This window comes from Carya illinoinensis, chromosome 2 (assembly GCF_018687715.1).
Source record: "Carya illinoinensis cultivar Pawnee chromosome 2, C.illinoinensisPawnee_v1, whole genome shotgun sequence".
Lineage (NCBI taxonomy): Eukaryota > Viridiplantae > Streptophyta > Magnoliopsida > Fagales > Juglandaceae > Carya > Carya illinoinensis.
This window is the reverse complement of record NC_056753.1, coordinates 3,451,157-3,473,565: the sequence shown is the minus strand read 5'-3', so window position 1 is coordinate 3,473,565 and position 22,409 is coordinate 3,451,157. Positions and strand designations below refer to the sequence as shown.

At 33.3% G+C, this 22,409-nt stretch overlaps 4 protein-coding genes across 4 annotated transcripts; 2 read left to right on the top strand and 2 right to left on the bottom strand.

Annotated features, from left to right (window-relative positions):
* Positions 1 to 92: 92 nt before the first annotated feature.
* Positions 93 to 2,100, top strand: LOC122297304 (pentatricopeptide repeat-containing protein At5g66520). Its single transcript, XM_043107330.1, is given in 2 exon segments — positions 93 to 1,576; positions 1,578 to 2,100. Coding segments are annotated over 2 exon segments (1,866 nt in total). The 5' UTR covers positions 93 to 134; the 3' UTR covers positions 2,002 to 2,100.
* A 205-nt stretch (positions 2,101 to 2,305) lies between these two features.
* Positions 2,306 to 7,040, bottom strand: LOC122297312 (putative glucose-6-phosphate 1-epimerase). The gene is made up of 10 exons (XM_043107344.1): positions 6,801 to 7,040; positions 6,528 to 6,647; positions 6,141 to 6,254; positions 5,431 to 5,482; positions 4,852 to 4,989; positions 4,095 to 4,193; positions 3,668 to 3,765; positions 2,953 to 3,060; positions 2,773 to 2,854; positions 2,306 to 2,580 (listed from the first exon to the last, which is right to left on the bottom strand). Exons 1-10 carry the CDS (start codon positions 6,866 to 6,868, stop codon positions 2,515 to 2,517), a joined length of 945 nt encoding a protein of 314 aa, XP_042963278.1. The 5' UTR covers positions 6,869 to 7,040; the 3' UTR covers positions 2,306 to 2,514.
* Positions 7,041 to 7,974: 934 nt separating this feature from the next.
* Positions 7,975 to 9,817, top strand: LOC122297295 (secretion-regulating guanine nucleotide exchange factor). Its single transcript, XM_043107320.1, has 4 exons — positions 7,975 to 8,326; positions 8,523 to 8,739; positions 8,869 to 9,187; positions 9,271 to 9,817. Exons 1-4 carry the CDS (start codon positions 8,034 to 8,036, stop codon positions 9,759 to 9,761), a joined length of 1,320 nt encoding a protein of 439 aa, XP_042963254.1. The 5' UTR covers positions 7,975 to 8,033; the 3' UTR covers positions 9,762 to 9,817.
* A 233-nt stretch (positions 9,818 to 10,050) lies between these two features.
* LOC122297285 (laccase-11-like) lies at positions 10,051 to 12,768 on the bottom strand. Its single transcript, XM_043107309.1, has 6 exons — positions 12,602 to 12,768; positions 12,342 to 12,493; positions 11,996 to 12,240; positions 11,760 to 11,888; positions 10,735 to 11,658; positions 10,051 to 10,392 (listed from the first exon to the last, which is right to left on the bottom strand). The coding sequence occupies exons 1-6, from the start codon at positions 12,698 to 12,700 to the stop codon at positions 10,262 to 10,264; spliced, it is 1,680 nt and encodes a 559-aa protein (XP_042963243.1). The 5' UTR covers positions 12,701 to 12,768; the 3' UTR covers positions 10,051 to 10,261.
* Positions 12,769 to 22,409: the final 9,641 nt, after the last annotated feature.

The following is a 22,409-nucleotide window of genomic DNA, read 5'->3' as shown; positions in this document are numbered from 1 at the left end:
CTGGATATATCTGTCATTATCATGAACCTTATCCTACTTTCTAATAAAATCACAGCCATAGAAACAATTCCTCATTTTTCTCATCTTCTTCTCGTTATGAACCTATACCAATTTTATCACATATCAACCATTCCATGGAAACCATTTCAGTGAAACTACAAAATCAGACCTCCATAGAATCAAATGTAGCACAGAGTCTGTGTCTGCTTGAAAGATGTTCAAAAATGGTGGAAATAAAGCAGATTCATGCTCGACTTTATAAAACAGGTCTCATTGGAGACCCAAACGCAGTGAGCAGGCTCCTGGCTTCCAGCATCTCCCCAGATTTTGGCAGCTTGACTTATGCTCGGAAGGTTTTTGACGAAATTAGTAGACCCAATACTTTCATGTGGAACACCATGATTAGAGGATATTCAAAAAGCAATGAGCCAGAAGCAGCCCTGCTTCTGTACCATCAAATGCTTTGTCATTCAGCCCCACATAATGCTTACACCTTCCCCTTCCTGCTCAAAGCATGTTCCACTCTGTCAGCTTTGGAAGAAACCCAACAAATCCACGCCCACATCATAAAAACAGGCTTTGGCTTGGACGTTTATGCCACAAATTCATTGCTTCATGTTTATGCCATCTCTGGTTGCATCAAATCTGCACATCTCCTCTTCGAGCGGCTTCTTGAGCGAGACATTGTTTCTTGGAACTCAATGATTGATGGGTATGCAAAACTTGGCAGCTTAAAGATGGCTTTTGAATTTTTCAAAAATATGCCAGTAAAGAATGTGGTCTCATGGACGGCAATGATTTCTGGCTTTGTTGGGGCAGGACTCAACAGGGATGCTCTAAACCTTTTTTGTGAAATGCTGATTGCGGGAGTCAAACCTGACAATGTAGCCCTTGTAATCTCACTTTCAGCGTGTGCACATCTAGGAGCATTGGATCAAGGCAGATGGATTCACGCCTATATAGCTAAAAATGGAATAAAAATCGATCGTATACTGGGCTGTGTTCTTATAGACATGTATGGTAAGTGTGGAGACATGGAAGAAGCTCTAGAAGTCTTCACAAAACTTGAGAAGAGAGGTACCTCTGAATGGACAACAATAATTAATGGTTTTGCAATACATGGGCAGGGAGAAGAAGCTCTTGATTTGTTTGTGCAAATGAACAAAGCAGGAATTAAGCCAAATTTGATCACATTCACAGCTATTTTGACTGCATGTAGCCATGCAGGGCTTGTCGATGATGGTAAGTCAATGTTTAAGAGCATGACTACAGTTTATAGGTTGAACCCAACAATCGAGCATTACGGATGCATGGTAGATCTTCTAGGCAGAGCTGGGTTGCTTATGGAAGCAAAAGACTTGATCGAGAAAATGCCTTTAAAGCCGAATGCTGCCATTTGGGGAGCACTGCTCAACGCCTGCTGGATTCGTGGACATCTTGAGTTAGGGAAACAGATAGGGAAAATCCTGCTTGAAATTGACCCTGGGCATGGTGGGCGATACATTCACTTGGCAAGAATTCATGCTGCAGCTGGGGAATGGGACCAAGCAGTTGAAGTGAGAAGCCAGATGAAACAGAGGAGTTTCAAAACTTCCAGGGTGTAGTGCAATCAGCGTGAATGGTATTGTCCATGAATTTTCTGCTGGAGATGGGTGCCATCCACAGATGGAAAAGATTTATTGGATGTGGAACCAGATTACAGAGAAACTAAGGCAAGAAGGGTATAAATCTGCAACAGGGGACTTACTGCTTGATCTACATGATGAGGAGAAAGAGAGAGCAATCCAGTATCATAGTGAAAAGCTGGCTATTGCATTCGGGCTAATAAGCACTAGACCGGAGACAACCATCCGGGTTGTTAAGAATCTTCGGGTGTGCGAGGACTGCCACATAGTTACAAAGCTCATCTCAAAGATTTATGCTAGGGATATTATTGTTCGGGATAGAACTCGTTTCCACCATTTCAAGAATGGGAAATGTTCTTGCAGAGATTATTGGTGAGAAAGAGAGATGCCTTGGATCACACTCAATAGACTCTAAAATGCATAAAATGGAAATGAATTCTGCTGCATACAGTCACTTTTACGTATTCTTTATGCACTCCATTGATGTGATTGGCCAAATAAATTATTTTATATTAAAAAAAAAATAATACAGCTAATCATATTAGTAGAGTATATAATAAATATGTAAAAGTGACTGCATATAGAATTTTTTTAATAGGAATACCTATCAAAGATATGTCTAGTTGAATAAGAACTTTGGACAAGCCAGATTATTTGCTTTTATTTATTTATTTATTTGATTGGTAAACAAAATTTTATTAATCATAAGAATAGGCAAAAACCCAGGTATACGAGTCATATACAATAGCATCACCTGAGCGTGCTAGTTCAGTGATACAAGCCAGATTATTTGCTTTTATAGCTGAAGGTTTGCAAAACTCAAATAAAAACTTTGGAATTGACAGAAGTACAAGTTGTACAAAATTCAACAGCAGAGCTGAGCTACACTTCAGTCAATGCTAAGATGCTGAGTGGCTGTCCAAGATTGTGCAGGCTCTAGTTGGACGTTTCCAATCTGAATTAGGCACGGAAAAGAAAAATCAATATGCACATAATTGATAAGTTGGAGATGATAAATAAAAAGTTACTAAAACCATTTTAGATGCATCATCAAGCCTGTGGTCAGTATCAACAATAGAATATGAAACTTTTGTTTTTAATCAAGTCTTGACAGTTGACTTAAGAAAAGAAAATGACTATTTACTACCTTAGCATTCTCAACACAAACAAAATCTTTGTAGCAAGCTTCCATTTGCAGATAAGGGTTCCATAAAACAGCATCTGTCCAACTGCATACGAAAAAGATAAGCATATTAAACAAACAAATATTGATGCAGGTCTGAGAGATATACCAATTTAAATCATCAAAATAAGGTTTACAACTCACTTAGTGTTCCTGATAGATATCATATCACCCAAGCCATTATCAAGCTGCAATTCATTAGGCGCATCCAGATAGACACAATCTACAAATCCAGGAAAAGTGACCACATCCCTGTGATTTAAAAATGTCAGAAGATGCAAAAAAGTCTTTCTGAAAAGTCTATTAGAGATTGGTGCGAATCATGAAGAGTTATGAGAACTCATGCTACCCTCAACAACTTCACATAGTAGTTAGAATCATCTGGCTAAGTTATACTTCACAACTGCAACATACCGTCCCTGTTGCAATGTCTCCATCACACTTCAAGTCTGGGCAATTAATACCGTAAATCTGAAAGAATTTTTGCAATGCATCCCTTTTGTCCAAACAAGGGATGAAACCATTTGTGTCTGACCAACACATGCAATCGAACCTAAACAGCAGGATCCCATTTCTAGTCTTATAAAATTGCTGACATATCCCTCTTTATGATGCCTATGCAAAGAAAGCCTCCTTAAATTTGCTGAAAAATTTTCTTATGTTACTAAGCGACACTGTTTTTTGATAAGTACTAAGCGACACTGTTACAGTTGTAATTAATGAACTGCTTATTTTGCTAACAAAATACATATTGCAGACATTTCCCAGACAGTGACTAAGGAGAGAGAGAAAAAACATTTTAAGTTTAATTCACTACTTAATAGAATATGAGAAATTCATTGTTTGAAACACGACATACCTTTCTTCCTTACCCTCCAGTGGATTCTTAGGATCTGGATCTTTGTTCAGAGTTTTGCACCCTTTCAAACCTTTCACCGATGCCCCTGTCACAGAAGCCTGCATGACGATGGTGGAAATGAATGTTATTAATTTGTGTCTACTTTTGCAAGATCATGTAATGAAATTAAATTCACAACACCATTTAAGTTAAGGATGAAATATCCTGGTCATTTTCAGAATTTCAACGTGAAGTCACCTACCAATTGTCTCATATTTTCTTTCTACCAATTTTAATCTTAAGTTCTTCCAATACCTTTTTTCGTTTTTTTAAATTTTTTTTTTTTTTTTATATGTAAGTTCTTCCACTACCTATCAGTAACAGTGTCAGTGAAAGAAATTTTATTTTGGTTAAGAACATGATGATAGATGGAAATTATGATACTTACACTGAAGTATGTGTGCAAGGCAGTATTAAATGAAAATGGCTTATTGTCTGTGTTTGTAATTGTTAGTTCAGTTGAAAGGCTTCTTGTATGTAGAATGACCTGCAAGGAATTGAGAAAATAACAAGTTAATTTGAGACCATGTAGCATACAGAAAGCCTAACTGAATATTAATTACATAAGAGAGTGGGGGAAACAATATGATGGCAAAGGTAAAAGCTTTGCTAGATGGACTTGTTGTTTGTGATAGGCTTCATCTGTTCTAAACCGAAGCTGAAACATATTCTAAAGTTATTGTGGATTGGTGGCATGGGTTTGGAAGTGTCCATTAGGCAGTAAGGGAAGATTGGGACACAATCAAATTGCTGTCAAATCATATGGTTATTTCATTGAAACATGTTTATAGAGAAATAAATCAAGCTGCTGATTGCCTTGCAAAGCAAGAGAATAGATAAACTGGGCATCCCTGCCTTAAGTTGTAAATGAGATATTTTTTTAAGTTTCTGTATGGTACTTACCGATAAAATAAAATAAAAAGAAAAAAGGAAAAAAAGAAAAAGTTTCTGTATGGTTCTTAATATGTGGTAAGGTTTGGTTTTTTTACACCTTGGTTTAGGGCTTTATTCAATATTGTATCCCCAAGGTGTTTGGAATGTAACCATGATTTTTCTCCACCATAAGTGAGGTTTTTTTTTTTCCCTAATAAAATTGGCGTACCCTCTTCTTAAAAAAATGCATAAGAGATAAGTGACAGCCCAACCTTGTATAAAGCTTGAAAGCTGTAATCCCACATGGAACGACTGTAAGTACCATCCTTTAGTTCTAGAGTTACAACAGGATTTCCTTCCACATTTTCAGAATCAACAACAGACCAATCCAAGTTCCTTGCAAATCCATGCTGTAAATTACATAAAAACCTCCATCAGTAAAAGAAAAAGGAAAAGAAAATTAATAATAATTAGAAGACAGGAATGAAGAATAAAGTAAAATGTAATCATTCGCAATTCTCGAGAAACTCTTCTGGCTCATGCGGGTATTGACTGGAAAGGAAGAGCTCAGTCGTCCATAACTTTTGGCTGGACTACAATTTCTATCAGTATTAAGATCAACTTCAAATTTTTCCATAAAGCAATTATTCTAACCCAAAAATCACTCCCCAAGTACTACTGACTAAGTTATGGAAAGATCCACAAACGGACTTTTCCAAGGTGAAGTGCTAGAAATCAAATGAAATGATCTCATATAATATATATATATTGTTCTCGAATTCATATAGAATAGAATGCAACGATATGTATGGAGTCTAGTAATGGGGTATGAACAAGTGTAGAAGCTGTACCTGCTGTATTTGTCCAGGTCCAAACTGCGGAAAACAATGTGGAAGGCCTCCACTATTCCAAGAGACACAGTGTTAGTATTTGAGGATCCTAAGTTTTTGAGTAATAATAGGATTCAATACATGCATCATATGCAGAATGACAAATTTATGACCCCTAAAACACAGAGATTTAGGATTTAAATCCTCTTTATAATAATTTCCTTAAGTGGTGGCAATGTAAGATTTCAATAATCTTTAGACATTGTAATTTGCCAAAGGCTGAAATTAACAGAATATAATTGGAGAATTATTTGTCATAAAGTTTATCTATGACCTCATTTTTTTCTTTCTGTTTCACTTTCATCAGTCATTCTTCAAATTTAGAACACCTAAAAATTCATTAAATTATTGTTCTTGAAACATATTACCTGCAATCATGTTAACTAGCTTTAAATCTTGACCACCTACCTGGAGATCACATGTAAAACTCAATAGACACTAACTGAGCTTCAGCTTGTTGGTATCAGTATACCCAGTTTAAAAGTGAAAATTTAATTTCTATAAGATATTCATCAACATAAAAACCAAATAATGAATATCCAAATCATTCATTGATCTACCACATAACCCAAACCGCTACATTCAGCAAAGGAGCAAAAATGTACGAAAGGTTAAAGAAAAGATGGAAAAAAAAAAAAATATCAGATTGTAAGGCTGGCAGGAAGACAAACCTGATTGGTTTTTTCTTATTAAACACAGCATCTGGCCGAACAAAAAGGAGGTCCTTGCCATTTGCTACTTTCCAAGACGTGACACAGCCTCCAAACAAGTACACATCTGCCTCGCTGCACACAGAAAATTCAATCAGCCGTTGAAGTCTATATGTGCATCTATTATCCTAAAACACTAATGCTATATATTAAAAGAACTAAAATTAGTTTTCTTACAATAATTAGTTATATCTTAAATCAGGAAACTAAGAGATGGGAACAAATTAGAAAATTAAAATCCCCAATTGTAATTGCTCAAATTTACAGCATGGGCAACCTTTTGCATAGCAGACGTACATATATAAATGTAAGGAGAGGAAGGCGTGGAATGAGCTTAAGAATACTAACCTACCGGTAGCGGAAGTGAGCACAGCCTTGGGCAAGTTCCCTTCTCCTTCTGTGACTCGCACACCCAACGAAGTAGAGGCTTCTTTGCCCACAGTTGCATAAGCCTTGCCAGAATTATACCTGTTTCCGAAAACTTAATTTTCCTTTTAGTTTCTTAAGTATCTCGAAACGTACTCCGATTCAATGCAAACCCGACCGATCGAGGGTTTAATCAAATAATGGCAACCTGAAACATGGGATTCAACGAATTGAGCAGAAACTAGAGAAACTCACCGGTTGACTCGGCGAAGGTTAGGTGGGCATAAGGTGGAGAGCGAGAATGCCATAGAAACCAACGCCATCTTCTTCAACCGAAGTGTCTATGTCTCTTTCTGCTTCACACTCACAGTCACAACCCAATAGCACACTGACTTGGGAATGGTTCTGATCGTTTATGCCTTTACTGGTATTTACATTTAGAGAACTCTTACATTTATCCTCGTCAAAATTCGGATATTCTTTCGTTCTCATGATTTTCTTTCTGTTTTTCAAGGAAAATTAGAATTTATTCTCCGAAATATCGTCTTTAACTCGGCCCTTGGGAGAAACAGACAAAAAATAAAAAAAAAAATCTGTATTATTTAATAAGAAAAATTCTATTTATTATTTTCAAATCACATATCATACATAATTTTTTTTTTAATTTTTTATTTGACCAAATGTGTAATAGACGATGAGTAGAAAAAATCAATTAATTTAAAATGAATAAAATTTAAAATTAAATAAATAAAAATAAAAAAATTAAATGTGATATATGATGTGTAAGAATAATAAATAGCAAACCTCATTTAACAAATAAATATCAACAAAAAACTCACAAATAAAATTATTGGGATAAAATAAATGTTAGAAACAATTACAAGCTTGGCTTATTCTATTGGTAGAAAATAGGATATATTATTAAAATTTAAATATTTTTTACATTTATATTGAATTTATCTAATTTTTTTTAAAATAAATATGTAATGATTATATATTTGAAAATCATATAAATTATTTTCTTTATAACAATAGATTATTTAAATATTTACATAATGAAATAGAATTTTGGAGGAATGAAATATATATATATATAGATATAATCCATATGTTCCAATGGTTTTGACAGGAAGTTTAGCAAAATATGTTTTAAATGATAGTGTAAGATTGTCTATTCCTTTTATGATCAAGATTTTAATAAATAAGAGCGTTGTAAAAGCTTTTTTTCTTATTTTTGAGAAAACTCTAATATTTATTAATAATAATTTAATATCATGTAAATGTTTGAGATAATATTAAATATTTAATAAAATGGTGAGAAATATATTTTTAAGCCGATAATTTAAAGTGAAAAAGAAAAAGGAGTTAAAAAAAAAAAAAAAAGTGAGCAGTCCCTATTTTTGTGGTATTTTGTGTGGACGGCTTATATTCAATGTGGGATTAAAGATTTTCCTAGACACAGCAGAAGAAGAGGTCAGTACGAGGTAAATGATGAAATTAAGAGAATTTAGGGTTTGTGGGGAAGGGCTGCGAAGAAGATGGATGAGCAGCGCGGTGCTGAGCTTTGGGGATGGGAGCCAGGGGGCTCTCGGATTGCCTTCCTCTCTGACGGGTCTTGCTGTCGACGCTTATGAGCCCACGCCGGTCCCTGCGCTCCCCTCTGATGTTACCAGCCTCAGTGCCGGACACTACCACTCTTTGGCTGTAACTTCACAAGGTCAGCTGTGGGCTTGGGGTCGAAACAACGAAGCCCAGCTTGGCCGTGGTCTTCTTGCTCCCAGGTTTGATTCGCTCTATCTCTCTCTTTCATTTTTTTTTTCCCCTGTAATGTTGATGAAAATTGGTGTTTCATTTGAGTGATTTGACGTCGGATACGTGTTTTGCTTAATGTGTTCTGAATCTGATCGTGGGTGGGGGTTCATATGCAATTTTACTTGGAAGGTACATAACTGATTGTCAAAATTTGAGCTTTAGCAGAGATTCTTGGAATGAGCCAAAGAGAGTGCAAGGGTTGGACAAAGTGAATGTTTGCGCTGCATTTGCATCCGGGGTAATTTCTGCAGCCATTGGAGATGATGGGTCTTTATGGGTCTGGGGAAAGTCTAAGCGTGGACAGCTTGGTCTTGGAAAAGGAATCGTTGAGGCTGTAGCACCTTCCAGGGTTGAAGCGCTTGCTGGAGAAAAGATAGCCAAGGTGGGCTACTAGTAAACAATATTCTTGTGAAGCATCATGGTGTATAATCTGCATGACCATTATGTGCAACACTTGCCTATACTTTACATAAGATGGGAAACATTGTTGAGGTGCATCTTCCTTTGATAGGTGTCATTTGGTTGGGGGCATACACTTGCACAAACTGAGGATGGGAATTTGTTTGGCTGGGGTTATTCAGCTGATGCTAGGATAGGGAAGGTTGGGGAATCTTTCGAGAGGTCTCGTCTGGATTCGAGTGTGGGTATACCAGAAAACAAAGGACAACTCCCAAGCTCGGCATTCGAAGCTGCTGAGAAGCTGGTTTTAGAAGGAATGAAGGAGGAGGAAAACATGCCAATTGTCTGGGAACCTTGTTTAGTGGAGCAATTACATGGTGTTGAAGTCACAGACATTGCGTGTGGGCTAGATCATTCTATAGTTCTCTACCGTAAGTAATAATAGTTGTCTTCGTTAATATGCATATGGAAAGGTGAGTTATGCCTGCATTTATGTTCTAATTTTTTAATTCAGGTAATGGCACCCTGTTGAGCTGTGGAAGTAACGTATATGGTCAGCTGGGCAGAGTAGATCAAGATTTGGGAATGTTGCCAGTTGACATAACCATTGTTCCCGTGTCTATAGCTGCAGGTCTTGGCCATTCTTTGGCAATTTGCAGGGTTTCATCATCGGATACGAATACGATAAAAGATGCTACGAGTATTGTTTCATGGGGATGGAATCGGAGCTTTCAGCTTGGAAGGACCGGACCAGAGCATATCCCATTGATGGTTGAAGGGTTAGTTGGTGAAACTCCAGTCTCTGTGTCAGGGGGGCGTGCACATTCCGTTGTTCTCACATCTAAGGGAGAGGTGTGGGTTTGGGGCTGTGGTAAGAATGGCAGGCTTGGGTTAGGAAGCTCCAGTGATGAAGCTGAGCCAATTTTGCTAGACTCTTTACAAGGTTGCGAGGTTATACAAATTGTGTCAGGATTTGATCATAATCTTGTCTTGATTGCTGAATAATGTTAGCCTGAATAGAATATTGGTTGTGTTAAACAAACATTCCAATGGTTTGGCTCTTTCATTGTTTCCTGGATTCTTAAAATTACATGAGCTTACATGTGGTTCAAGTTCGACTTCATAAGGACAGCAGTTCTTTTGAAGCAAAAGAAACGACGGTGGTAATAGAAATGCAACTTTTAATTGAAGTGTTTGATCTACGAAACCACTTAAAATGGTTCATACAAATTCATCTTGGCCCAATTCTCTCATTAAGGCTGATATAAATTGTTTCAAAAGTAATTAGAAGTGATAAACTGGAATCAAACAGCATTTATTACATATTCTTGAAACATATATGTTACAATTCGAGTTTCAAGCAAATCTTCAAACCATTTTTTCCATAAATTTTATCCTCGAGAAACACTGGCCTGCAACTTTTGCAGGACAGAAGCAAACTATAGTTCCCACATAAAATGCTTTTAAATACAAAGGGCCCCCTCAGCTTTTTCAAACTTATACGGCTAGCATGGTAGAAGATCCTTTGGTGGAGGCAGAACTGATTGATCGGCTCCTGGTCCATCTTCTACAACAAATGCCGTTTTCAATCCCCAACTAGTATGGAGCTCCAAATGACAGTGCAAAAACCAAACGCCTAGACAGTCATGTTAGGAGCATTAGTGCAATTGCAAAGGTCTCTAATTATTTTAGAACAAATAACTCCCATAATTTAGTTCATCAAAGAGGGTTAAATTTTGAAAGTTCTTATATATATATATATGGTCTCAAACTTAACCGGTTGCATTATAATTCAAGGAAAATGCTATGTTGTCCCCTCAAAATGACCGCTCGATAAAAGCGTTTTTTTTTTTTTAAAATATTTCAAAAAAAAAAACACTAGCATCAAAATGAGAGCAGTCATTTTGGGGGGACAGAGCAGCTCTCATAATTAAATTTTGTAAGTGCATATGAACTTCGCTGAAATTGAACCAAGTACCAGGATTATCAGCTCTGAATCGAATAGCAGTCCAACCGCCAGTGGGAACTCCGACTGTATTCCTTTCCACAGGATCAACCAAGTTGTACTTTGCCGGATCTTTAACAGGATCAAAATTCCCGATACCCGTCCCAACAACGAAGAAGTTATATCCGTGAAGATGGAATGGATGCGACTCGACTGTTAGAAGATTGGTGTCTTGTAGTACCAGCTCAACTGTGGAGTTAAAGGCGATCTTGCTAATCCTTGTGCCTATGGCAGTGCCAAGATTAGCCGTGAGTGGAGCACCGGTGTAGTTGAAAGGAATCGGAGGCCTGTCAGGGAAATCAACTCTATACACTCCTTTAACGTTGAAGTAGTGAGCTTGAAGAAGCGCAACTTGGGGCATCACAAAAGAGATATTATTCAATGAAGCAAGGAGTTTGGTTCCATTGAGGCAAGTTGGGCAAGAATTCTTGCCAAAACCAACTGTGTAAAAGAGATTTCTATCAACTTTGAGAGGAACATTGGCAGGATACCGTGGAGTATTTAAGCTTCTGAGCTTCTTGTTGTAGCTCAAAGCAAATTCGGTGTCATTGGGTGCGGGCAACTGGGGAAGAGTAGGGAGGAAAGTGTTTGGAATGCCTTTGTACTGCAGTATTCCTGCAGCAGTTTTGTTATCTATGGAAAGCGGAGCATCCATGTAAGGCCTAGCAGCCATGAAATATCTCCCTGGGACTTGGTTAGCTTGCACCAGAACGTTTGTGGTCTGGCCGGGTGCAATAAGTATAGCTTGAGTGCTGAATGGTTTTGTGTAAACTGCATCGACCTCCACCACTGTCATGTTATGTCCAGCAATAGCAAAGAAAAGCTCGTCGTTGAGGGCAGCGTTGATAATCCTCAGCAGGTACGTTTTGCCTGATTCCACCTCGATTGCAAACGTATCTAAAACAAGTAGAAATAAAGGATTCTATAAGGACTATCTATGCATAGCTCGATTCTTTTCTCAGCCATGCATGTTGCCCATATATATTAAGTATGCTTACGTTTTTCAGAGCATGGAAAGAGTGGCCCCGGCTTTCCATTGATTGTGTGTGCATCTGACATATTTGGTGGTAAACCTATGTTCGTCCCTTGCTTGACAACCTCTTCCACATCCGCATGCCACCATTCTCCTGCAGAAGAAAACGAGAATTACAGAAACTAATTAATGGCCGAAACTTTTCCATGGGAATTTTTTGATGTAAATTAAAGTGTACGTATATATTTCCTTGAAACTCACCTAACAGAAGTTCAAATTCCTGGTGCGGCTGTGGGAAAGGAAATGGGGTTCCTGGTTTTGGCATGATGACAAATGCACCATGAACAGTAGCCCTCAGCCAAAGAATATGTGCATGCCACCATAAAGTTCCCCTCTGTCCTGTTACATTGAAGTCATAAGTGTAGCTATTCCCAGTCTGGATTGGACACTGAGTAATGTAAGCTGGTCCATCCGCCCAGCCATTTCGATATTGCTTCAGTCCATGCCTATAAGAATGATCACCAAGGCAATGAAGAAAAACAAAAAGAAAATTTTACAAGTTCTTATATTTTTTTTTTCTCCAATCGTTATCAGCAAATAATCCTACCAGTGGATAGACATGTTATATTGTGCATGGTTTGTTACGTTGATACGAACTCTATCTCCCTCCCTAACATATATAGTCGGCCCTGGGAACCTCCCGTTTACAGTTACGATGGGTTTTGCATGGCACAATCTGCTCACATTCTTCACTTGAATCTGAGAAAATTACATGCAGATCAACACAAAAACCAAGATCATAAATATAAAGAACAGCTCAATGCAACTTTGTGCATGCAAGTAGTACTGAGCCTGCAACAAACTCACATCAAATTGATAATTCTTTATGGCAGCTTCAGCTGGAATGGAGATTAAGCCAAGAAATCCAAAGAATAGGAAGGTGAACCCAGGAACAACTCTAGCCATGGATATCCCCAGTCAAAAAAAGGAAAAGGTTTTAAAGTACTGTTTGTATGGATGAGACATGAATCAGGTAAAGATCATGGGAGGTATATATATGAATGTGTAAAGGTAATTAATGGTGGGCTGTCAGTTTGTTAAAGGATAGAATTAATTATAGGGTTAAGGATTAGGTGGGAATTGTGAACTAGGAGTCGATGAACATCAAAGCTTGTAAGCAAAATACTGAAAGAGACTACCGGCCATTAACTGACGTAGAGGCTGAGATTGCTAAACCAAGAAGATTTCAAAACATCAGGATATATACTTGTTTCCTTTTCTTTTCCTAACTTAAACATCTGATCGAATGTATTGGGGATGAGAGCTACACAAGGCCAACCGAACCCTAAAAGTGTCAGAAGCCTGAGCTTTACCGTCAAGCAAGAGGATTAATATGTAATAGGCTTCAGGAAGACTATCAGCATACTGGCACAAGCAACTCTTTATAGCATCCAAGCTGGGTAAGATTCCTAGCAAAGTTGCCCTATGGTGATCAGAAGGGAAAAGGACCGTTTGCGATCTCTTTAGGTACTGATCATGCGCGCAGTTAGAAATATTCTTTGTTAAACAATTAAATTTACTTATTTCGATTAGCTTAATGTTTCAGGACAAGTGATAATTTAACATGACAAGTAGAGGTCTTAAACTCGAACCTTAAGTTTATGAGAATTGCTATAGACATAAAGAAATTATATAAAGTAAACCCACAAACTGATATAACTTCATGGTATCCATTAGATCTATTTTATAATAAAAGTAACTTTACAATATGACGTATCACATCAAACCACATCAGTTTGTCAGTTTACTTTTGTATAATCTTTTTGTGACTAAAGTATTTTCCTAAATTTACATTCAATCTCATTTAAATTAAATATCTCATACAATAAGCGCCCATTTATCATTAAGGATACAATTTATTAATACATATCACAATTATTAGTTTTTCAATCTTATAGCATGCAAAATTATTTTAGATAGATCACACTACAAGAAAAATAATTATTTACAATAAAAATGACTTTTTGTAATGAAAATGGACTCATTTAATTATATAAGAAATTGTTATTTTTATAGCAAATAACTAAGTAAGTGTTTTTGTAACATTACTTTTAGTTCCTCTCTTTACACACAACTAATGTGGGTGATCAAGTACTTTTTGCTTGGTGAAGGAATTGCAATCTTAAAGCAAGGACGACGGGCATCCAATATTGTTTCCTTGCATACTTATTATATATTCATATATAATGCAAATACTATATTATATACATATTTGTTATAGGATAGAGGCCAATATTCCCTAGCAGATTCTCTAAAATTCTCTTAAGTCTGACTACTAATTCCTTTTTAATAATAGGTTAAGATATTGATCATGTTTGCTTAGTAACACTTAACCATCAACTGCTGGCTAGCTGCTAATTACCAAGTTCGTTACTGGCTGTGGAGGCCGAGCCACATGTAGTATTACAAGAAAAGTGTTCAATTGTAGTCAGTTATTTCTTGCGAAATGATTATTTTATTTCAAAATAAGTCTAATATTTTGGTCTCAAATAGTCATTCTCATCGCATATAGTCCGCTATCAATGGTTATTTTTCTTGTACTCATAGCTAGACTTTATTAATTGAACACCCATTGACATTTTGAAAATTACAAACAATTATAATGTTTTACATAATCATATATAATTGCACCAACAAAATAAAAATTACAAGTCAATAATAAGTGCTGCAATCTTCTTGAAAATATGTTATAAAATTAATTATTTTATATCAAAATCAGTCTATTCTCATAGTAAATAACTCTTTTTTTCTTGTAGCACGAGAGGGAGAAATCATTGGATTACCGAATCTGTATGCTAATATGTATAAATATATATATATATATATATGTGTGTGTACATGTATGTGATTTTGAGAAGCAAAAATTCTATGTGCAGTCATTTTTATGCACTCTTTTGTGCACTCCAGTGATATGATTGGTTGGATATTAAAAAAAAATTAATCCAACCAATCATATCAGTGGAGTGCGCAGGGAGTATGCAAAAGTGATTATATGTAGCATTGCTCTTTGAGAAGATGAAACCCCTCAAAAGTCTTGAGATTAGTAGCTAGGGATACTTAAAGAAACGTACGTACACTTGTACAAATAATACCAACTTTTTTGACAGTGAGATCACCAGAAAATACCAACTTTGTCTTTCTTACACAAGGCTCCGTACGTGTGATAATTTTTTTTATTTTTTATTTTTATTTTTCACGTAAATTATAAGCAACCAATTAAGGCACAACGTGATGATCAGTGCTTACTGGTGGGGCATATGCTCGTGCATGTTGCTTGCGTGCTTTAAAGTCACTCGTGTTGAATTCATGGATTAACATTAAAAAGGCGTATATACTCTCCCTCAGAAAAATAAATGACGTTAGAGCTAGCTCACGTATGTATACATGCATATACATATACATACATATATATATAGAATACTAGGTAAGAGTAACGTGCAAAGCACGTTTGTCTAATTTTATGAAATGATTATTTGTAAAAAATAATATATATTTTATAAAAATTATTGATTTCACTTAATAATTTAAGGCATATTGGAGAAAATAAAAAAATTAGTTCAAAGTATCATATAATCCAATACATGTTTATAACATCTATAATTTTAGCAAAGATGTATACGAAAAATTTAATAAAAGTCTAACACAAACGGTAGTTCAAAATATGTGTCTTTTGCTGTTTGTATTATAATTCATCAATTTATGTCATCCTGTAGACAATCAATAGAGACAACATTGAAATTCTTATTTTGCTGTTGGTTGAGTCGATCAGGGACAACATAAAGTTAAAACATAATCTTTTTATAAAATTTGTGGTATAATATTTTCTATATATAGCATATATATAAATCATAAAATATATTTTGAAATTGTTGGCCGAATTTACTCTTTCTTGATTAGCTCAAGGATCACGGCCTTTGTCACGTGCCTATCATAGCAAGCCCACGTATGGAATATGATTTAGTGGAAGCTACGTCCTACTACCATGGGAAAAAAAAACACTTTGATTAAAGACACTTATATTATATATTATATGAGATTTTTAAATTTGGAATACTCAATAATCTAAGTTAATGAAACGTATAATACACGTATATTATACTTAGGGATTCACGTCTTATGCACCTAATACACGTGTATATGTTAAGGAGAAGAGAAAAATATAATAACTAATATTTAATTACTTATTATTATATAAACTATTAAGTATTATAATTATTGAGATTAATAAATCATATAACAATATTGAATGTTATCTCTCTCAACATTTATGTCTTCATTTTATGTGCCAAACCGTTAAAACAAACGGTGTTAACTTTAACGGAAAAACAAGAAAAACCGTTAAAACAAGATTTTCCGTTTCATACACACTTTTTATATATAGAAGATATAATGTTAGGTATAAGCATTAAATATATAAATATTTTGTTATATTTCCAAACGAATTATATAAAAATAATCTTATAAATTAATATAGTTTTATCTGATATATTAAATTTATTTTATAATCTGACGAACTATACTAAGTCACATAAGTTTATGAAATTATTTTTATATAATCTCTTTATAGTTAAAGTATTTCTCAAATTAAAATGAACTCCGATACCATATGTTACATATGGAAGCTAACATTTTGCGTTAAGGTTAACATAAAAGAGGTGGAGAATATATATGGAGGTAGCATAGATAATTAGTGAAAAGGGGGAATGGAATAACACTAACACTTTCAATTAAATGTGTATGTATATAATGGTATATATATGCTCTTTTGTGGGCGTATATATATACATTTTTTATTTTCTACTTTTGGTCATTTTGTTGTCAGAAGTATATAATTTTCTCAAGTAATTATGAAAACAAAGGGAAAAAATTAGATTAAATCCAAATAAATTATATCGGGATTTCTTATCACCCACATGCTTTTTATCATATCAAAAGAGATAGATACAACATGTGGACTCTATAAAAGGCCTAATGTTGTCAACGGCCTTTAATTCAAACAAACTCCGTGTATCCGTACCTTCCATGCATGCACATATGGTTGTCTACGTACAACTTCCATATAAATTCCATGGTACGTAAATTATTAAGGATTAATTACATAATTATAAGTATTTGAATTGAGGTCACAACTTTCACAATATTAATATTTGAAAATCTAAAACGTACGTCGCATATATATATATATATATATATCTTTCTTAATCTTCTATTTTTTACATAGAATATTATCGCGTAGCATTAACATAACACGTGTTAGTGTGATCACACTTTCAACCTATCTAATTATGAATTTTCTTAATTCTCAAGTATAGCTTTAAAATTAGGAAAACTTGTTCCTGGATTTGCCACCTGGTTTTGACCACTAATATTACATTTTTATTTTTTTAATGTTAAAAAATCAAAATACACAAACGATTAAAATCAGGAACAAAACCAGATATCCCATAGCAGGACCCTTAAAATTAGGAAAATTAAGGTTGCATTTGGGTACTGAATTAAATTCTTTATAGTGAGTTATAATGTGAGATCCATTTAAAATGAGTTTAGATATATTTGAATATTAAGATGAGTTTAAGTATGCTATTTATGGAAAGTTAAAAAAATTTGTGAGTCCTACGTATAAAGAGGTGTTAAGTTAAAAAAATTATATATGGATCTCACATGTAAAGATATTTTAAGTTGATATGAATTTAGTAATTTGAGAATTGAGTATTTGGATTACTTAGATTAAAATTAGACTGAACTAAATACTTGATATCAGTTAAGTCTAGCTTACAACCAAATGAGGTCAATAATTATTAAGAGTAATGTTAGATATAATCATGACGTGTATAATAATTATATAATTTTTTTATAAAAAAATAAAATTTTTTATTAAAAAATTAATTTTTTATTATCTGAGTTTATATTTATTTTTTTTTTTTAAAATTATATAATATGTATGTATTTTATAACTATAAATATAATTTTTCAGTTCTCAATTAGTAAAGTGCAGGTAGTGGGTTGTGGGGCATATACATGATGAATTATCAGCTGGCAAAGGAGTGGGAAAGGACATTTTGGATGGAGATGGGTACCACTACCCAATTGCATCGAATATGCCAGCCCAGTCAATTTTCTCAACCAAAAAGGAATAATCGAGGAGCCTCCAACGTATTCCAGCTGCTGGCCACCTCAACCCAACAAAATTCATCACAAAATTAAAATAATTTAGAGCAATTAACGATCGTAAAAAGTAGTGGGATGCTGTACACGTGGACACGGTGGCTGGCTGGCTGGCTCCACAATTTCAACCAACAAAGACAACTAAACTTAGACAACAGTTGTCAACTCCTCCAGCTCCATTGAACGCCCAACCAATTCCTGTTTGATTTCACTGATGCTATCTTCTTGGTCTCCCCTCTAAATGCATGGATCTACCATATAGGGAGCCTCCTAGTCTTTGTTCTTTCGTAACTGTCAACAATACATCCATGAATGCCAATCCAAGTTTCAACAACTCATGACTCATTTTATGTACTTTCAAAGTTAGATGTTAAGACATCAGATTATTTTTTGTGTATAATAGTAGATAGATTATTAATAAGGAAAATGATCCTCTGCCATCTGAGTTTGCCTCCTCAATATGACTGTTCATGAATTTTATTTTAATTTTTAATATTTTTTTTTACTGAACGGTTAAGGAAATAATTAGTAATATATAAGTTTTTTTTTTTTAATTTTTCTAAAAATGTTTGAATTAAAAAAAGTATAATTTATATTGGAGGCACACCAAGTGGGCAAACTTTCGTCTTAATCAACAATATTTTAAGCTTTAAAAAAAAAACTACTTCTTATTTTGATAATGATTTTAATTCCAAAATATCCTTAGTATAATTCCTATGTTGTTTTCATGTGCACTTAGAATTTGTGGGATTAGTTTGAACTTCAAAGTTAATTCAAAGTTGGATCATAATTCAACTAGAATCACTTTATTTTTTGTGAGGTGGTTAGGAGTTAAGATTATTCTCCTCTCTCTATTCATGATTTAGTTTCTCTCTATTTGAGTTGTTTTTTCTACTTGGATCTTAAAGTTTTATTTGGGTAATTGGATGATTTTAGATATTCTATAAATAATAATGAAAAAGTATTGAATAGTAGTATAAAATAATAAAAAATAATTGAAAAGTAATTATAAAATAATAAATAGTAGTGAAGTATTCTTAGCACTTCAGTAATCTTAGTCATGTTTGACATCAATTTCTCGGTGTTAGCTAATAGCTACTGTACATGTAGCTAACCATTTTTCGAATAAGAGTCTGGTGATCTGTTTGAAAATATAAATATTTTTAGATATTTTTAAATTCTTTTACTATTATTTTTAAATATTTTTAAATATTCTTAGTATCTAAACCAGCCGCTTTAACATTCAACTATTACCATACAATTAATTGCCTACCAAATCCTAAATTAAAACATGAAGATGAAATGTCACGGTACATTGAAAAGTGTTAAGAATATGTTTTCTTATTATGCTCTAATTCGAGTTCGAAGTGACTCGACACGTGGAAATTGATTTAGATGTTTTGATCCAATCCAATATTATGCTGTTAAGGTTGTTTGGTATATTTCTTATATCTATGTGCACATGATGACAAGGGTTAGAGAGGGGACTATTGAGAATATGTGGCAGTGGGACTATCTAATTTTCATCTCTTGATTCTATATTCCATTAATTGGTTATATTATTTAAGTTCATTTCATCAACACAAAAATATTCTTTTCTTTTTTTAATAAATAAGAATTTGCATCAAAGAGTTTCTTTCATCAAGAAATTAAGAAAGAAAAAAGAAATAGATTTAGCAAGAATATAATCTGTTAAAGATTAAGGTCTCGTTTCTTTTAACAACTCATCTCATTTAATCATTATTTTTTAAAAATTTTCACATAAAATAAAAAAAAAAATCAATTTTTTTAAACTTCAAAATAAAAATAATATTAAAAATATATATTATAGCAATATTTTATTCAACTTTTAACTTTTATATCAACTTATCTCATCTCATCTATGAAAATAAAAGAGAGAATGCAATTCTTGATATTATTAAGAGTTGTCTTAGTTTATAACAATTTAAGGAAACTCCAAAATCACATCTACACTTAATGCATGTTTGAAATTGTAGTAAGAAATGGAGTTTTTTTATAGTAACCTTTTTTAATTGTAGAGCGTTACTAAAAAATTCTATTATTAAGAAGTTGTTTATTGTTTGATAAACATGCACATTTTAAGGTTAGTTATGATGGTTTTTAAAAAATATAGCATTATTTGCATGAGTTTATTTTTTTTAACAAAATCTTTAATTTGATATATTTCTAAAAGTGAATTTTCAAAAATTTTTTAAATACTTAAAACACTTTTTATAAATTTACTATTTTTCTAAATAACTTTTAAGCTATTAAAAACATATTTTAAGGCTCTGTTTGTATATTAAAAGTATTTCAGATAATTTGTAAATAGTAATGAAATAGTTTATAAATAATAGTGAATAATTTATAAAGAAAAATGCTAATATGACTCTCAAATATGTCCACCAAATGTACTCACTCATATATTTTAATTTATTTTTTAATATTTAAGAAATTGACTATTAATAACTTTACATTTTTTTTATTTTTTAATGATTAAATATATTTTAAATTTTTTTTATTTTATTTTTATTAAACTAAATGAATTCTTCTACTCATTATTCATATATCAAACATTTAGTAAAAGAAAAAATCAAAGAAATATAGTATATGATATGTAGATTTTTAAAATTTTTCTATTTGAAATGCACATCTAATATGCACCGTAATATTATCTATTTATAAATAATAATAATAAAATAATTTAAAAATTTTTAAAAACAATGTGTTACCAAACATTCCCTAAACCTCGACTCAAATACACCTATTTTTTAAAATAAATAATTATAAGTTTTGTTACGTATAAGTAAAGTCGCGTATTAATTTGCATATTAATACTGATTTTTTTTATATTTAAAATTTAAATTAATATTATTTTTAATAAAATTTATTTTTTAACTAATTATATTAAATTAATACATATTTTTTTTTTCTCAGAAAGTAGGATATTTATAAATAAACTAAAAGATACAATATACAAGTTTGATGGGGTGGAGATCCTCTACAGTCTTTCCAAAGCCAACACACATTACAACACATAAAAGAAAAAACAAAACAGGTGATCGGAACCAAACAAATGGCTCCCACCCAATTCCTATAAGGAAAGACCGCTTGGTGACGGTTTTAACATAGTCTGATGAACAGACTATAAAACTGCAGCTAGAAGCTACAGTATAGGGGGCTGTGCTGCAACATGTTGGTCTGGACTGGCTGGAAGGAACTATACATCTACTTTCACTCGATCCTGGATTAGGAAAAGTTAGAACATAGCATAACAACCAAACACTGTGACAAATCGCCAGAAAAAAGCCAACACTGAGGTGGCAGCACGTGTAGCCCATGCGCCATAACTGAAGAGATAAAAACAGTTAAATCTGAAAAACCCAAAGACACAGATCTCAAAATAGCCGTGCGTGGCGGTAGAAAACTCCCCGAAGCACGGCTGTGCGCGGATCTCACTAGATTTTTCCAACAATCATTATTGCAACTGAAGCTTTCGAATTTATTGAAGCTTTGAACAAGGGAGGGAGAATTGGATAAGGTTGCAATCCCTCCACGTCACTAGAGAGAGCTTGTGGGTTATAACTTATAGGGATATCACGTGTAGTTGTGACCCCTGTTGCGTCCAATCTGACAAATTGCCCCACGTGGGTTAGTTTGACCTACACTTGGGACCCCAAACTTCTACTTCTCTTTCATTTCATTTTTTGTTTTTATTTAAAAAAGTTTTATACTTTTGCCTTCAATTTAATTTCAATATTAATCTGTAATTCTTCATTTATCTAAACTTTTAACAACACATATTCTATAGTTTCCAAATCATAACTAAAATATTAAAAAATACCGGCTATTATTCAAACATTAATCAAAACCTTTAATGTTAATGTAAATTAAACTTTTAATAAAAATAAAAAATTACCATTATTACTTTTTTTGTACATATTGGTTAAATTTATGAATTCTGTTATACACAGTCACTTTTACGTATTTTTTATACATATCATTGATATGATTGATAAAATTAATTATTTTATATTAAAAAAATTGATGCAATTAATCACATTTATAGAATACTTAACAATGACTGTACGTAAAATTTTTTTAAAATTATTTTATATGAATTTATTCAGGTATTAAATTAAAATTTGCAATTGATTTTTAATTTTTGTGCTTAGATAAGCTTGGAAGTATAATTAATGTAAATTTGAGTATTTTTACTTTGCATAAACTCAATAAAAATTCAGATTATAAAGAGTTATCTATATGGGTGAGACATCTTACTGGCTAATATATATAAATAAATATATATATTTATATATTTTCATTTATTTCAATTATAGTTCACTATCCTGACATGGATGGACCATCAAGTCTTGCACTCATTCAGAAGTTTCTATTACGAAGGACACGACAAAATTGTCATTTTCTTTATGTAGTTTAATTACATGAA

Coding starts and splice junctions, on each gene's coding strand:
- LOC122297295 (XM_043107320.1), top strand. CDS start 8,034: ATGATGAAATTAAGAGAATTTAGGGTTTGTGGGGAAGGGCTGCGAAGA. Junction 8,740..8,868: donor CTGGAGAAAAGATAGCCAAG/GTGGGCTACTAG, acceptor TTCCTTTGATAG/GTGTCATTTGGTTGGGGGCA. Junction 9,188..9,270: donor TCATTCTATAGTTCTCTACC/GTAAGTAATAAT, acceptor TTTTTAATTCAG/GTAATGGCACCCTGTTGAGC.
- LOC122297312 (XM_043107344.1), bottom strand. CDS start 6,868: ATGGCGTTGGTTTCTATGGCATTCTCGCTCTCCACCTTATGCCCACCT. Junction 4,194..4,851: donor GCTTTCAAGCTTTATACAAG/GTTGGGCTGTCA, acceptor AATTCCTTGCAG/GTCATTCTACATACAAGAAG. Junction 3,061..3,667: donor CTGGAGGGTAAGGAAGAAAG/GTATGTCGTGTT, acceptor TTTAAATCACAG/GGATGTGGTCACTTTTCCTG.
- LOC122297285 (XM_043107309.1), bottom strand. CDS start 12,700: ATGGCTAGAGTTGTTCCTGGGTTCACCTTCCTATTCTTTGGATTTCTT. Junction 12,241..12,341: donor TATAACATGTCTATCCACTG/GTAGGATTATTT, acceptor TCATTCTTATAG/GCATGGACTGAAGCAATATC. Junction 11,889..11,995: donor GGAATTTGAACTTCTGTTAG/GTGAGTTTCAAG, acceptor TTTCTTCTGCAG/GAGAATGGTGGCATGCGGAT.